Source organism: Aptenodytes patagonicus, chromosome 1 (genome assembly GCF_965638725.1).
Source record: "Aptenodytes patagonicus chromosome 1, bAptPat1.pri.cur, whole genome shotgun sequence".
Taxonomy (NCBI): Eukaryota; Metazoa; Chordata; class Aves; order Sphenisciformes; family Spheniscidae; genus Aptenodytes; species Aptenodytes patagonicus.
Window position 1 is genome coordinate 112,513,379 of NC_134949.1, and position 14,984 is coordinate 112,528,362.

The 14,984-nt window shown below is 38.7% G+C and overlaps 1 protein-coding gene across 6 annotated transcripts in view; it reads left to right on the forward strand.

Moving 5' to 3' along the window:
* ROBO1 (roundabout guidance receptor 1) overlaps positions 1–14,984 on the forward strand; it is a 777,783-nt gene that overhangs the window by 656,826 nt on the left and 105,973 nt on the right. For all 6 annotated transcript variants that reach the window (XM_076351850.1, XM_076351840.1, XM_076351865.1 and 3 more), the window contains one exon: positions 6,000–6,157. In XM_076351850.1, the coding sequence (XP_076207965.1) occupies positions 6,000–6,157 (158 nt within the window). The remainder of the gene's footprint in view (positions 1–5,999; positions 6,158–14,984) is intronic.

A 14,984-nucleotide genomic window follows, 5' to 3' on the forward strand; every position in this document is an offset into this window, starting at 1 on the left:
ACCTTTTAAAAGATGTGATCCAGTAGGTGCAGCACTCCTTGATGTCTTTCTACATTAATGGTTTAGAAGCATGCAGGTGTTATATTTGCTAACATGTATTGCTTAATATAACAAGGAATGACACTTTTTTCCAGAGAAGGTAACTATTGACCTTCAGCAGACATTAAGATCCCAGTTCGGTGGTGCTGTATAAAAAGCGATCAATCAAAAACATTACTCTTTGGAGAGAATACATTTTAAAACAACTTAAAGGTTACAGTAATTGAGGCAGTACATTTTATTAACGTTTTAGAAGTGTGATCTAATTTTACTGCTGCTATTTCGTACATCTAACTGCTCCTTATGCTCAGTCTCTTTGCAATGAGCAGTCTCATATCTGGAAACCTATTCAATGTGAATTCTCAGACTGTGTAATCAGGGAAGTCCTGTGTCGTAGGAGGGCTGGCTCTGTGAGAGAGTTAAACTGTTAGGCCACGTGTCTAGTTTCTCTTCGATTATGGGCTCATGGGATTAGAACATTTATCTAACCTCCTGAATCCCATTTTTCATTTTCCTAATCTTACAGCGTTTTACAGCAGGTCCACACTGTTGTTGTTTTGTTCCTCATATTAGGTGGAAACTTTCTTTGTAATACTGGTATTTTGTTTGGGGGGAGGGAAAAAAAAAAATGAAATACGTGTTATAAATTTACAGGAATTAAAATAATAGAATTGGTGGGTATTAAAAAAATTAAAATCTATTACATGGGGTTTTTTTATAACAAGATTAGCCAAAAGGCAGGGCAGTGGGCCTTTAGTAGGGTTGTGTTGCTCAGCTTTAGCACGTAGTTTGGTGTTAGCACATTTTTGTTTGCTGGGAGGAAACTTGCTCGTTAGTTGAGGTCTGGTTGTTTTGTAAAGCAGTGGGAGGAACGAGCATTTCTTCTATTTATTTCACTTTTCCACATTTTTGAGGCACGTGCTACAATACAAAGAAACATTTAAATTATCTTCATGCTGAAAGAGTGGAAATTGTTGGGATCTCTTCGGTTGTCTAATTGTGTGACACTTTGGCTCACTGATCTCTCTCCAACAACTAGCCTTGCAAAATAGTGTGCTCTGTCTGGGGCAACGCAGGAGAGTTTTCAGGAAGCAAGCCTGGATGGTCTCTTTTAGAAGAACTGACATGGATTTAGAATGCCTTAATCTGATTATGAAACTGCACCCCAAACTTCTTCATTTCCCTCTCTTCCTCTGTTCACCGCGTGACCATGGCTGTAGTATCTTGGTTGTTCGGGGATCCTGGATATGCTTTGGTGCACTGCTTTGAACTGATCTAGCATGAAGTGTCTAGCCAGTCTGACTAGTATAGACCTGTAATCAAAATTTCCAGGAGATTTTCTTATTTCCAGTTCTTAAATGATACCACCTGTTAAGGCATGATATCCACAACGTATGATGGTAATTAGTGTGTTCCTTACAAATGCATTCTTTTCAGTTATTGACTAAAGCTTTCTGGTTGGTTTCTTTTTTCTTGTGTTTTGCTTTGGTTTTCCTTATTGTCTTTGAACTAGATCACAGTTATTTAATGATAAACGCTAACAATAATGTTTCTTAAATATCTGCAGCGTGGATATGCAAAAAACCCCTGCCTACCTACCTCCCATTTCACCCAGTAATGACACCCTACTCTTTTTCGTAGTAGCCAACGAAGAACTTAAGAAAAAAACACGGGCTGCTGCATTTTGGAAAGCACTGTTTAGGGTTTACACAAAAAATACTGTCTCTACTTATGTTGCTTGTCAATAGAAATTATCTTCAAGTGATTGCTAGTTCCTTTCTGCTCTGGGAAAGATTCTCTGGGGAAAGTGTAATTGCTTTATTGATTGAATAGTACACAATTTTAAATAGTTGTATGAGTAGTTGACTTTTAAAGTGGAGTTACAAAAGTTGCTCTTGAACCTGATTAGTTCAGCAAGCATAGCATAAAAATGTTTTCAGCACAAACACAGGAGTTCAGAGTTCACACAGCAAGATCATGGAGTTGTCCTAGCTGTGCAATGACAATAATTACGATCATTGTTCATTGTATTTTAGAAAATATTAGAGGAAAATGTTAGAAAACCTTACCCACAGTATGTCAGAAATGTTGGGGGTTTTTTATATCTATGAAGATTCTACACTGAATTTGTTAAAAAAAGAAAAAAAGGCAAGCATCCTCTTAATTTCTCTATTTTCATTCCAGCTGTATATATATAGAAAGAGGTGCATGTGGTGAAATTTGACCCTTTGGTGACTGAAAGCACATGCTGTACTGGATTACAAAGTTTACTTCCAATATATCTTCAAAAGGAAATGTATTCTCAATTTACAGTAAGCCTTGACTAGGAAGGACAGAAATAAAAAAGGATTTTTTTTCAGTAAGGGAAGAAAATTTAAAATTTATAACTTTATGCAAGATTGCCAGGGCCTGAGGCAAAAAAATAGAGCATGTATCTACTTTACAGCTGCAAAAATAATTACATGATGACTGTCTGTGGAGTAATCTCTAATGGATTACATTTTGTTAGCATTTCATTATGTAATGTTAGAGCCAAAATAATTCATAGTAAAAAAAAATACTTTTTTTGATGTGTCTATGGCCTGGACCTTTGATGTCCTGCTAAAGCATTCTATTATGCATTGGTTAATTTGTGAAAGGTCTTAAGTTTACAGACAAGGTACTATGCTTGTAAAGCTGATCTGAGACTAAGGAGTGTAGAAATTACTGAAGTAATTTGTTTTTATTATGCAAGTACTGGACCTCTTTGTTGCTTCAAAGGTGCTAAAAGCCATCTGAGGTGCTATCTGATAGGCTTTACTCTTAGATTTACGAGGTCTTTCAGACTTGAAAAGCACTTATGGTTTATTAAGATCACTTCACTTGATTTTTTTTTAAACTTAAGGGCACTTCTTTTTATATATCTCTTAGCTTTATCCAAGTGATACAATCTTCAGCAGTAATAAGAGGCTTCTTACTCACGGTCAAAACACCCCTTTTATTGTGTTGCAATAGAACTGTGGTGTAGCAAATAAACTCTTCTACACTTTCATGTGCTGTTGGCACTGGGACCTGGATATATGGGGGTTTTTTAGTAACTTGGTGCAACTTCTGTTTCTTCTTCTTTTATGTTCTTTAGTTTGGAGAAGTGAAAAAAAGAAGTAATAATATGACCAGTGGCTCCAAGCCAGATCAAGTCTCTATTAAAATAAATAGAAAAAATTCTTTGACTTCAGCAGAAGCAGTGTCAGCCCAGCCACTTACGCTACATGATTTACTGTATCTGGATGGTTTGAGGGCTTCTTGGGAAGACAAGAAGTTGCATCTGGTTATTAATGCCATATTCAGTATAAACGGAATAAGTATATACAAGGTTTTCAGTGTATGTGAGTAGTATTTTAATGCTCCCAAAACCACAATAATTTGATGTATCCAATTTTGATGCATCAATATTTAGGGGAATGTAGTAAGGAAGCTGAAAGAGAATGCAGGTTAAACTTCATAAAGTTTTGTTGAAAGCAGAAGGGAAGCTAAAGGATTGGTCTTTTGACTTACCTTTCTGAATAACTAAAAATGACATCATTCCCCTTTCTGAAAACATATTACTTCCTCTAGATGTAACCTGGATTAATTTTATAGCTGAAAACGTCAATTTTCCCTAGTCCATAGACAGAAAATATCCACGTGTTTTTCTTTTTAGAGACAGAAATTCTTTGTTCTTAAATGGAACATGCTTTCTCAGGTTTTTGTACACCAAGCAATAGGTGCGCGTTCTGGGTTTTTTTTTTTAAATAAACGTTCTAGACTAGGTCTGTTCGAGAGACCTAGTTCATCCAAGAGAACATGTTCATCCAAGAGCATCTCATTGTTGTAGACTAGATGACCTCCAGAGGTCCCTTCCTACCTAAATTATTCTGTAATTTCTTCATTAAGTCCTATCATTCTGTTGTATTAGTTTGTATTGTTAAAGGGATAGAGACATTTTATCTTTGATTATCCTCTTTCAGTGCATCAGTATCTCCTGACTCTAGGGCATCCAGAAACCTCAATAATTAAACTGAAGTATTTGAAAAGTTAGGGCTTCAGTATGGAAGGGGATTGGTAAATTCAGATGATGTCTGGTGAGCTCTGCAATATACTTCAGTCTTGTTGGTACACAGATGCTCTTTGGTACTTCCAGAGATTATATCCTGTTTCTAGAACAGTGGTAAAATATTCTGTATTCACTGCTTTTGATTCCCATCTACACTTCTATATCAATCTGGAACTTTCCCTGTTGTGTATTACATTATAATGAGCCAAGCTGGCCACAGGCCTGTGACTGCAGCTACTGAATGGTAGGGTATCAGAATTTAAGGTAGATGTACTTGAGAAGACAAAATAGCAGATAGTCCTATTGATTATTGACAGAGCTATTTGCCAATAATCCTGCAAAACAAAGAACTACAAATAATTTTTGCTCCCTCCCTTCATTTTAGATTATATAGCATTGCAGAAAGTAGGTGTGAGAAAGGTATACCCCTCTGTCCCAAAGTAGATGACCCATTTGCCCTCAGACCATTTTCAAAGGTCTTAACAGCATGAAAGACCTTACAGAGAGGAATGGTTTGGTGGCAGTTCTGTACATGCCAGCCTGTAGGCACACCCACATTCCTTAACGTCTAACAATAAATCACACCTCGCTTTGAAGCAGCATTAACAACCAAACCATTATTCAATAGTGAATGTCCATATATCTGTGGTCCATGGCTTGGGGGATGTATTTTTTGCTGCAGATTCTTGGCACTATTTACTGTTGACACAAGATTGTTGCAGGTAGCAAGAGCGACAGATAGCTTCATCAAAATCCTGAGTCCTTTGGTTGTAATGTACTTTTCCATTACCATTTCCTTTGTTCAGTGTGGAGTGGACTAGAATGTTCAGCCGTGGAGAGGACTAGAATGTTATATTTGTTATCATCTGAATTATTTATTTTTAGATTAAACCTAATGCCACTTACTTGGCAAGACTTAGGAATGCCATTATTCTTTTAAACTGTGTCCCTGTGTAGTGGTCAGCTGAGCATAGTATGATGTCTCTCCTCTCCCAAAAAGAAAAATAATCACACAGCTATTGGTAAAATTCATAGTGGGTGATTGGAGGGAACTAGAGTTTCCTAGGCCTGGGCTTGGCCAAATGATGAGAAAAAACAAATTCTAGTAATGAAGCCACAATAAAAATGCTTCTTTCTGTGAAAAGGTAATAAAATTGACTTCTTCCAAATGGAGGATGTGGTCCTGACTCAGGCTAAGGGATGACTCCCAGAGATCAGAATTTTTTTTCTTTTTTTTCTTGAAAAAGACACAAGCCACATTGCAAAGATGAGTTTGGCTAAAGCTGCACAAATGTTTGGCATCTTATAATGTCATCAAAGAACTGGGAAGTTTAGATAGTTGTTCATCTTTGCCATAAATTCAGGGATAGGTGCAATTCATACAGCCACTGGCCGATCTTTAACCCAAAACCTTTGAGTTATTGGCAGGCTGACCTTGTGTCTCAGAAAAAGAGGGGCAGAAAGCAGTCTCTGCTGTGCTTCTCCCCAGGTGACACTCTACCTGAGCAGAAGACATTGTGCCTTCTTCAGCTGTGATAGGAATCCTGTGCTCACATGCTAGGCAGACGCTATGCCAGATACAGCCAAGTGAGGCAGCTCTTCTGTGTGGACAGTCCTATGTCTGTGTCAGCCTTTCCCCTCTGTCTGTATTAGAGTCAATTGGCTTGTATGTTGGAAGTTAAATAGGAGTTGTACATGGGTTTTCTCTATTACGGTGTGGAAGTACCAGAGGCCATCCGCAGATGCCAAATGAAATTCATTAACTGAATTGTTCAATAATATAAAGTACAGTGACAACAGGGACCATTAAAGGCCAAAACAAACCACTTTGCTATGCTATTGGTGTATCGTTGAGTAATTTTTTACTTAATTTTATTTATTCTTTCAGTTCTACGGGATGACTTCAGACAAAATCCATCAGATGTAATGGTAGCCGTGGGTGAACCTGCAGTGATGGAATGTCAGCCCCCAAGAGGTCACCCAGAACCCACTATATCGTGGAAAAAAGATGGGACGCCGCTAGATGACAAAGATGAGAGAATTACAGTAAGTATAAAAAGTTTTTCAAACGACACAAAAATCAGCTAATGTAAACTTGCTAGTCTCTTTAGCATGTGGGCATCCAGCCATGCTGTACTTTCTAGGATCTGTCCTTTCCTTGCCTTGGAGGCAAGGCTAGTTTGCATTTAGCTTGGAATGCATCCTCTAGTCTCATACTACTTCATTGCGGGGTGTGCATTTATTTGTTAAAGAGGACCATGCAAAACCTATGTTCTTCTCTTTCTCAGAGGAATTAGAAGCTTGCAGAAATGAAATTCATTGTATTTGTCACTGTCCTGTAATTTTCTTCCCTTTTATTCAAGAGTATGGATAAAGCAGCTTCTCAAATCAGAAAACTATCCTTCTTTTAATTTTTGACATGTGAAACAATAAGCTATTGAGCCTAAATGGCTTGAAGAAATGGCAATGAAAAATTGAGTTCAAAAATCATTTATGTGCTGCCAACATGGTGATACAAAACATCTTTCCATATGGTGAGAAACTGTATCATCTGAAAGCACATACCATATAGGATCCTGTTGGTACTGGGAGGATTACTAGTGTAGAACAAGATCAGAGGCACGTACAATTTATATACCTCAATCATATGCTGAAATGAGGGAAATTTTTAATGGAAGAACACTTAAACCCCAGAAATCTAAGTAAAAAGTTACCATTTTTGTTTGAGATTTAAATTGCCTGTTGTTCCATTTATTTTTTACAAACAAGACAAAGCTCAGGCATTCTGTAGTTGTGGCGTATGCATACATTTAAATTTTTAACTACCCTACCGAACCTATACTGATTGCTGGCTATTAACTCAATTCCTCCAATCATACTTGCTAAGAACTTACAATTTCCTTTTCAAATTTCCTTCCCACTGTGACGAGTCAATTGACCTGAGATAAAGAGAAGATTCCAGTGCTACTTTTTTTTTCAGGAAATGCTTTCTAAACTTGCATATTCTATTGCTATAGTTTATTCTCTTGAAGGATTTTCAGGTGTTGCCTATTAAGTACATTTATTTCATTATACATGAAAACTGCTGTTCCTCCCAGCTGCTGTAACAAAGACATACCCGGAACAAAAGCAACTATCACTGACTGGCAGTGCCACCTGCATTTATTAAAACTGTGCTTATGATGGAATAAAGACCCTCAGTTTGGTTTTCTTTTCTGGTGATTTTGTCAAGGACTCCCCTACATAGTATTCTTTCACCATGACATCTGGTGGAGTTATCTTGCATTATCAGTTTCTGCTTCCAAAAACAAACAAATGAAAATGAGTTTTGATGTAGGTGTAGATATACACTTGTTTGATGTGCCCAAATAAGCGTTTGTTTTCAGAGGTGTAAATTAACAGTGCTGCGATAGCTAGCTCAACTGCATTCATTTACGTCATATTTGCCTGGCATTGTCTTAAGCAGCACTATTAATATCATGGCTGCTTTCTCACACAGGCAAGAGACTGAAGCTACATTGTAATGCAGATTTGCATCGGCTTACAGCTGTAGCACGATCTTGCCAAGTGGATAAATATGCATTCAGATGTACGTCTTAACAGCTTTGCGGTAACCATCTGTATTATCTTGCTAGTGGCTGGGAGGCGAGGGGAGATTGGGACCTGGAATGGACAACATACTAAAGGACAGATGTGCAAAAAATACTAATTTTGAAACCTGGCTCAGAATTCCTTTTCTGTTAACTTACCTCCTTTAGGTCATTTCCATTTCAGTTTAGCAACAGGAATATAAAGAATTAAAATAGTACAACAACTGAAATAAGGGTGAAGTTGTTGGGTTTTAAGTGATAGATTTCATTTTTACATGAAATCAACCTTTAAAAAAAAGAAACCAAAGTTTTTCATTTAAGTTCCTGTATTTAAAATGAATGCCTACATTCATTTGATGGCAAAATTATCATTGACTCAGTAAGACTTAAGTTTCAGGTAATATAGTTTACAGGTGTTACCTTTCTCTTTTTAAGCCATGAAATTACCAGATCAGGAAATGTCAAACTATAGGTGTTGGTGTTCAATATATACGTAATACCAGTGGGCATTTAATCAATGAAAATACTTTAGTGGCTCCACTTCTAAAGCATTTCCAGTTGTTTTCATTCTTAAAGGCTTGTTGATCTTCGACTCATTGCCATTTTAAGAGTTCTGTAAGTGTCAAAGGCTGTTTAAAGCATTTCATATTAATGCTTTGCTTTCTGACAAGAGATTTAAAATAAACCTTAAGATTGTACTTTTTTTGGAATAAGGGATGGTGCTTGACACCTCTTTTTTGATTCATATCTATACCTTCTTCAAAAAGACAGTATGTCCATGAAGCAACCTTATTTTTAATATATGGGAGCTTTTTTTCTCATCCGCAATGACAATGTTGATCTTTGAGTCAGCAGAACTGGGCTTTACAGACTGAGTATTAAGGGTGCCAGAGAAACAGAGGTGGTAGCTTGGTTCCTGACAGAGAGTTTGAAGCAAGAGATGTAGCTAAATAGCAGTTAAATAAGATCCAATTTTTAAGGCACAACTTCTTCTGGAATGCAATAAAAAGAAAATATTATTTTGTCCTGGTAGGGTTGAGGAAATCGTTATGTTTATGTAGGTGAGATAATACAAATCAAAGTAGTCTTTGCATATTTTTGGTCCATTTGTAGGGCAAATAAATGTGCTTTGAAGAGAAATAAATGTATATGTCTTTCAGGTTATAAACAATAGTGAATGGACAAATAAGAAATGAAAGTAAGGGTATGGGCACAGCTATCTGTGGTGGGGATTATAGAAACAGACATTTTCTTTGAGCACAGCTCTCCTGGTATGGCTCAGTTTTAGCACAAGTCAGACTCTGTGTAGGCTCTTCAGTGTACACATGTCCACTGGGTCCATCTGATGAAGAATCATCATCAAAACATTTTTTTCTCTCTGCTCTTGAATATGTTGTCTGTAAACAGTTTTCTCAGTGCATTGGAGCTAAACATGATTTTTCTCATGTGTATTCTTTACACCACAGTATGAAAGCATATGCTTGATGTGGCTAATCCCTCTCCATATATTACAAATGAAGCGGGAACGACAGTCTTGCATGTGAAGCAAATGCTTATCTTTAACTTAATTTGTTGAATTGGAAAACAATTATCATGAGGCCAGAGTAGAACCAGCGCGATTCTGTGCTCATCTAGTTAATTTTTCTCCTGGGATTACTGTGGAATCAAGAATCCCTCCTATAATATATATAGCTGAAAAAGAGTGCTTCAGTGCAGTCCGGTGAATAGCTCTAATTTCTCACTGCGAACAATGTAAAAATAAAATGTATTTTTCTAATTTCTGAAATGTTCCGTCTGCACTAGGAGAGGCTGTTGCGACTCTCCTCTTGGAGGTGAGACACAGCGGAGAAAGAAGATGCAAGGCCTTGCCTATGAGTAAGAGAGAAGGGAGCTTACGGGGGTGGGGAAGTTCCTCATTCTGTTTCCAGCCCTTAGTGGTGTTTATGTGTTTAGAATCGCTGTCTTGCCAGGTGAAGTTCATAGACCCGCTAATTGCTTGGAGCGAGGATCTAGGCCAGGACTCCCGGCTTCTAGGTATCCTCACCAGGAACAGGCCTGCCCCATCAGTCTAGCCATCTCCTTTGCATGGCAGCCCAGTTTCACTAGGACATAGCCACGCGTTTCAGGCACTTACCTTGGCGCCAAAAGCTATGAGTTTGCATTCCCTCAGGCTGAGGAGAAAGTGCAGTCAGTCTCCTAGTTTCTCCTGACTGCTGTAATCACTGGCCTTGGTCTTTCCAAATGTATTTTGTCTAGATGCAGTTGGCAGGAGCATCAGTGGCCGTGAGTACCATCAGCAATGACTTGCTTGGGCACTCACAGCAACTGCAGTGAATATTGGTTGCTTGTAAGCCTGTGAATACCTCCAGTGTGCCTCCATTCACTTCTCAGCCATCTTCGTGTTGTACCCCAAAACCTCCCACTACTTTTCAAACGGCCTTCCCACTGCCTTCCTACCACACACCACTGCAATGAAATTTTCACCTCATTCCCCATCCATTTCCTCCATCTCACAACCTGCCCTTGCATCCACCCAGCCTTTTTCTCTGACCTGTCTAGCCCCACTCTCTCAACTGATTAGTGCTAACTGCTTGTGTGGAGGTAACAATTTGGAAGCTCAGATAAGCAAAACCTCCTGCTGTATGCTGTAATGTAAAGGCACTCTTCCTCTGGCTTTGCTGTTGATGTAAATGGCTGGTGTGCTGTGATTTGTAATGAATGCAGAGTTGTCTGTCTGCGTTAGGTTTGCTCAGAGCCTCCTTTAAGGAACTGTGTTGCTGCTGTGTCTTCTTTGTGAATCCCAAATGCAATTGCCTGTGTAGAAGATGCTGACATCAATAATCTAACCAAGATGGTGGGGACTTTGAGCATATCTAGGCCAAAACTGGCAATAATTACAGACTCTCAGGAGCACAAAGCGTTCAAAGAGGATTTTGTGGATCTCCCATCTAGACAGGGGAACCTCCATGCACTTTTGGATCTCTCTCTCAATTTGTCTCATATTTTAGGGGCAATGCCTGCATAGTTAACTAACCCTTAATAAAATCAGGATGCAGTCAGAGTGCCTGTAATTATCAATACTTTCCCAGTGGGAGAATGTATACATATCTTGCATAAGCTCTGGAGCAAGTTGATGTTTGAGCCAGGTTTGGAGGTCAGGGTTTCACAGCTTCTGTTGTTCCTGCCCCATGACCAGTAGTAGCCCATGCTTCAGAAAGCTTCCTAATTGTTCACATGAAGTCATGGTGTAAGTGGTAGAAGAAAAAAGCTATGCATTCTGAACATGAAACTTTAATAGGTGAAATCTTTTACATATACATGAAAAAGGATGCTGGTACCTAAAAAAGAAATCCTTTGTAATTGAATACAAAAAGCAAAGCCTTTGCATTGAAACTTTGGTGCAGCACTGTGATTGCAATTTCTCCCTCTTTCGTATTAACTCTTATCTATCATTTATCCTGAATCATCCTCATTTGATTTTTAAAAGAAAAAGCTTGAGAAGCCATTTATCTTTCCTTGTTCAAGTTTCTTAGCTTTTAAGATCAAAGTTACAGGATGAATAATGCATACAGGTTTTCATTCCTTTTTTGTGTGGCTGTCTTGTGACATCAACAGTTTTGAGTGACTTACAATCTTATTTTAGGTAAGTTGTAACTTGAATTCTTGATTCCTGTTTCGTTTCCTGGCCCTTAAATAGTACATCACAAATATGAAGCATTTATTGTGTCTTGCACAATGCTATTTTTACATGAGTGAGTGATGAAAATGTTTTCTACAAAATGTGAAAACAAAGCCTCTGATCTTTTGCTGTGACAGGAAAACCTCCTTAAAGGTACCATCCACAGGAAGACGTTTTATTTGTTTGCCCCCCCAATTTTTTGTTAATGAATTGTCAGAGAACTTGGTTCATCCTTCTTGGTGGAGACCATTCACAGCCTCATTCTGCTTTGGCAAGTTTAAAACTACATAGGTGATCTCAACGTGATCTTGGTCATAACAAGAAAGAAAAAAGAAATGGAAGAAATTACTATGCCTATCAGTTGAAAAGGAAAAGAGAAAGGGTTGTTTGTATTGGAGGGAACAGTGGAAAAAGCAGAAATTAATTCGCTATTTAGCAAAGGGGCCTTTCCTTCCAAAGTTAAATTGCAGTGGGAAAAATTGCAGAGGGGAGGTGAATCAAGAAAAAGGAAACAAAAACTGATCTCATTTGTTGCTGTGTGCTGTGCAGGAGTAACAGTCTTAACCCTTTAAAACAGTTATGCTCCTGACACAAACCGTGCTGGTACGATGCCACTCCAAATTAATTCAAGATGTTTATCCTTATTTCTTATTTCTCCACTTCTCTTTTTTTTTTTCTGGCCTTCTCTTTTTTTTCATTAATTTATTAATCTCTTAAACATCTTAATCTCCCCAAATTATGTATTTTAGATACATAGCAAAAGAATGCATATTCCTGTAGAAGATGTAATGCTTCTGGTAACATAGTCTGTCCTATGGAGAACTGCATGAAAGATCATGGCCTGGGTACACAGCACACAAAGCAATGGGGGTGAGGGGAAAGAGGGAGCAAGTACCTACAGTTCAGGGTTTTATTTCATTTTAATTGTTTTTCTTTTTTGGGGCAGATTAAAGGGCAGGCAGCAATTTCCTATATGCCCCAGGAGGGTTAGGAAGAGAAGTGTATTTTTTCTTCTGATTCCCAATACATATTTGTTGCCCCCCAGCAATTTCCTTTCTTCCCAGTCCTTTTTCTTAATTCTGTCTCTTTCTGTTACTCCCTGAGAGGGTTGGCTTCCCACTCTACCTTTCTTTTTCCTTCATCTGCTGATCCCTACAATGGTGGCTTCCTCAAGGATCAAGAGTAGTTTTTGCTAATGATTTATATTTCTTCTGCTATTAACATTGCTTCCTCTGGCGACACAACTGGAGCTGCTGTGAGTTAATGTGGCACCCCAGCGGGAAAAAAATGTAAAAGATTGTGAAAAATAATTTGGAACCACACAGCTGTCCCAGAGGATAGTGAGAACGGCTCTAAATCCTGCTGTTTCTTGCTCTTAGTGTTTCCAAAATGTGACATTGTTTTTCTGTGTTCACGCTTAAAGCTCTGTTTCAGGGTCCCTGTTGCTCCTGCTGGAGTGTCTCTGCTCTCCAGACTCCACAAATCATTCAAAATGTGTCTTCTGGATCGTCTCCCTTGTTTTCTGTTCTGACCATGGCATGTACTCCTGTTGTCTCCTGCATTATCATCAGGGCACCTTTCCCATCTTCCTCCTCAACTCTCTCTGCGTGCCTGCAGTTTCCCCTGCTGTGTCTAAACCACTCGAGTTTCCACGTCGACACAACCACTCTTTCTGTGTTAAGACAAAGAGTTCTCAGAGTATTTTCTGCTACGCTGCTGCTTCTTGTGTCATTTTTTTATTACCACAGACATGTCTGAGCAGTTTTCAGTGGTACGTTAATCTTTGATTAGCATTTGTTGCATCGTTTTGTACATTGTTTGTGGGTTTTTTGGCTGAGCCCTAAAAAACATTACCTTCTTCTACAGAGAACCCTGCTCATCTTGGAAGGCTGTAAAAAAATCTGACTAATAGCCTGGGCTGACAGAAGGAAGAGAAAATATTGGACATACTTTTATTTTTTTATTTGTTTTCCTCTTTCTCTTCTTCCATCCTATTTGGAGTCTTACCATACTCGCATCATTTTTCAGACTCAGCTCTTTGAGACAAAACTTTTCATCTCTAACACATCCACAAGTAGTTTCCAACCCTGACCACAGCTGTTAATAGTAACAGCTTGTATTTCTACAAGCACTGAAGTAAACATGGATTGAAAATCCTAACCCATTACAAGCTTCTCTCCTCGCAGCTTTTTGCAGGTTTGCCATTTTAAAGAGCATAGTTATGCAGACTTTGTCAGGCAGATGTGAGCTCATTCAGTTCGCTCTTTGAATCGACCAGAAGCCATATGGCAGTGGTTAATGTGGCGCCGAGCCTGAGCTAATAAGCCCTGCTGAGAGACAGGCTAGATCACTCCGGCACGGTATTGTACTAATATGGCCACACAGCTTCTGTTGCGCTGAGGGTAAGGGCAAAATGAGCTTGCATTGGCTTGAAGTCTCCACGTGCCAAGCCAAAGCAAATGGCCTGAAAACGCCCGTGTGGACATTCCCTTCCTTCTCTATAGCTCTCACAGTCAACTGTCCCGAATACTTCTTTGGGAGACAAGTTGCTTTCTCCATTACTGTGATGTTTGCTGCAAGAAAATGGTGAGGAAAAAGCCCGTTAGCCAGTTAGTCTAAAGTGTTTGAGTCATGCTCAATGCCCGACATTGTTCTAACAGGCTTAAATGGCTCATTATTAACCCTGAATCTTCTGTGCAAGGTTGCTGAATAAAGTGTAGGACAGGGTAAACCATGCATTGGTTCACACTTGATGTGATGTGTCTTTTCAATACACATCTCCAAAGGATAATATTGGTCTGTGGAATCAGTGGAAAGGGAAGGAGCATCATGATGCAGGGCAAAAGGGTGGCCCAATGTCAAACATCTGTGGACTGGGGAGAACACCAGGTTCTGTAGGCTTGTGCTGGCTATCACAGAGACTCGATTTTGCATTTAGGACCGAACTGACCTCGTGTTCCCAAGGGCATGCCTGGTAGTAGTGTAACCTCCTGTGTGCGGTTATGAGATTTATAGACTGTGTTCACACTAACCGAAACTACTGGAATTAAAACTCATCATAATTCAGTGTTAGATTAAAAGGCTCATTATGGTAATTTAATTGCTGGCATTTTAAACCAAGTTATCACTGATCATGTTGTCCCTATAGCTAAGAGTATCTGTGCCTTCTGTTTTTTCTCACAACTTTCAAAAATGTTCCTTTGCATCAGTGATGTGCATTGCTTCAGCTATTTTGTCTTCTCGCCACTAAAAATGTTAGGTATTAGACATGCATAACTATGGTTTCTCGGTATTGTTTCACCCAGCAGTAATGAAAAGTACTCCTTTAATGTGAACTAAGTATGTATTTTTCTATGCTCAACTTTATTTTACACTGATTTCTACTTTTAAATATAAAAGTAAAGTGAAGACGAGTGAAGTTCTTTTGCAGATACTCTGTGGACTTAAAGGAATTGGGAAACTCCTCACTGAGTCAAAATTCTCCACCGATTTCTTTTGTTCCTAGTCATGAACTGATGACCTAGATAGTAAAAGAAAATAAATGCCTGCAGCAAATAGGGTATGTGTTAGATATCTGAGTTTTGAGACTTCCACAGGCCTAGAC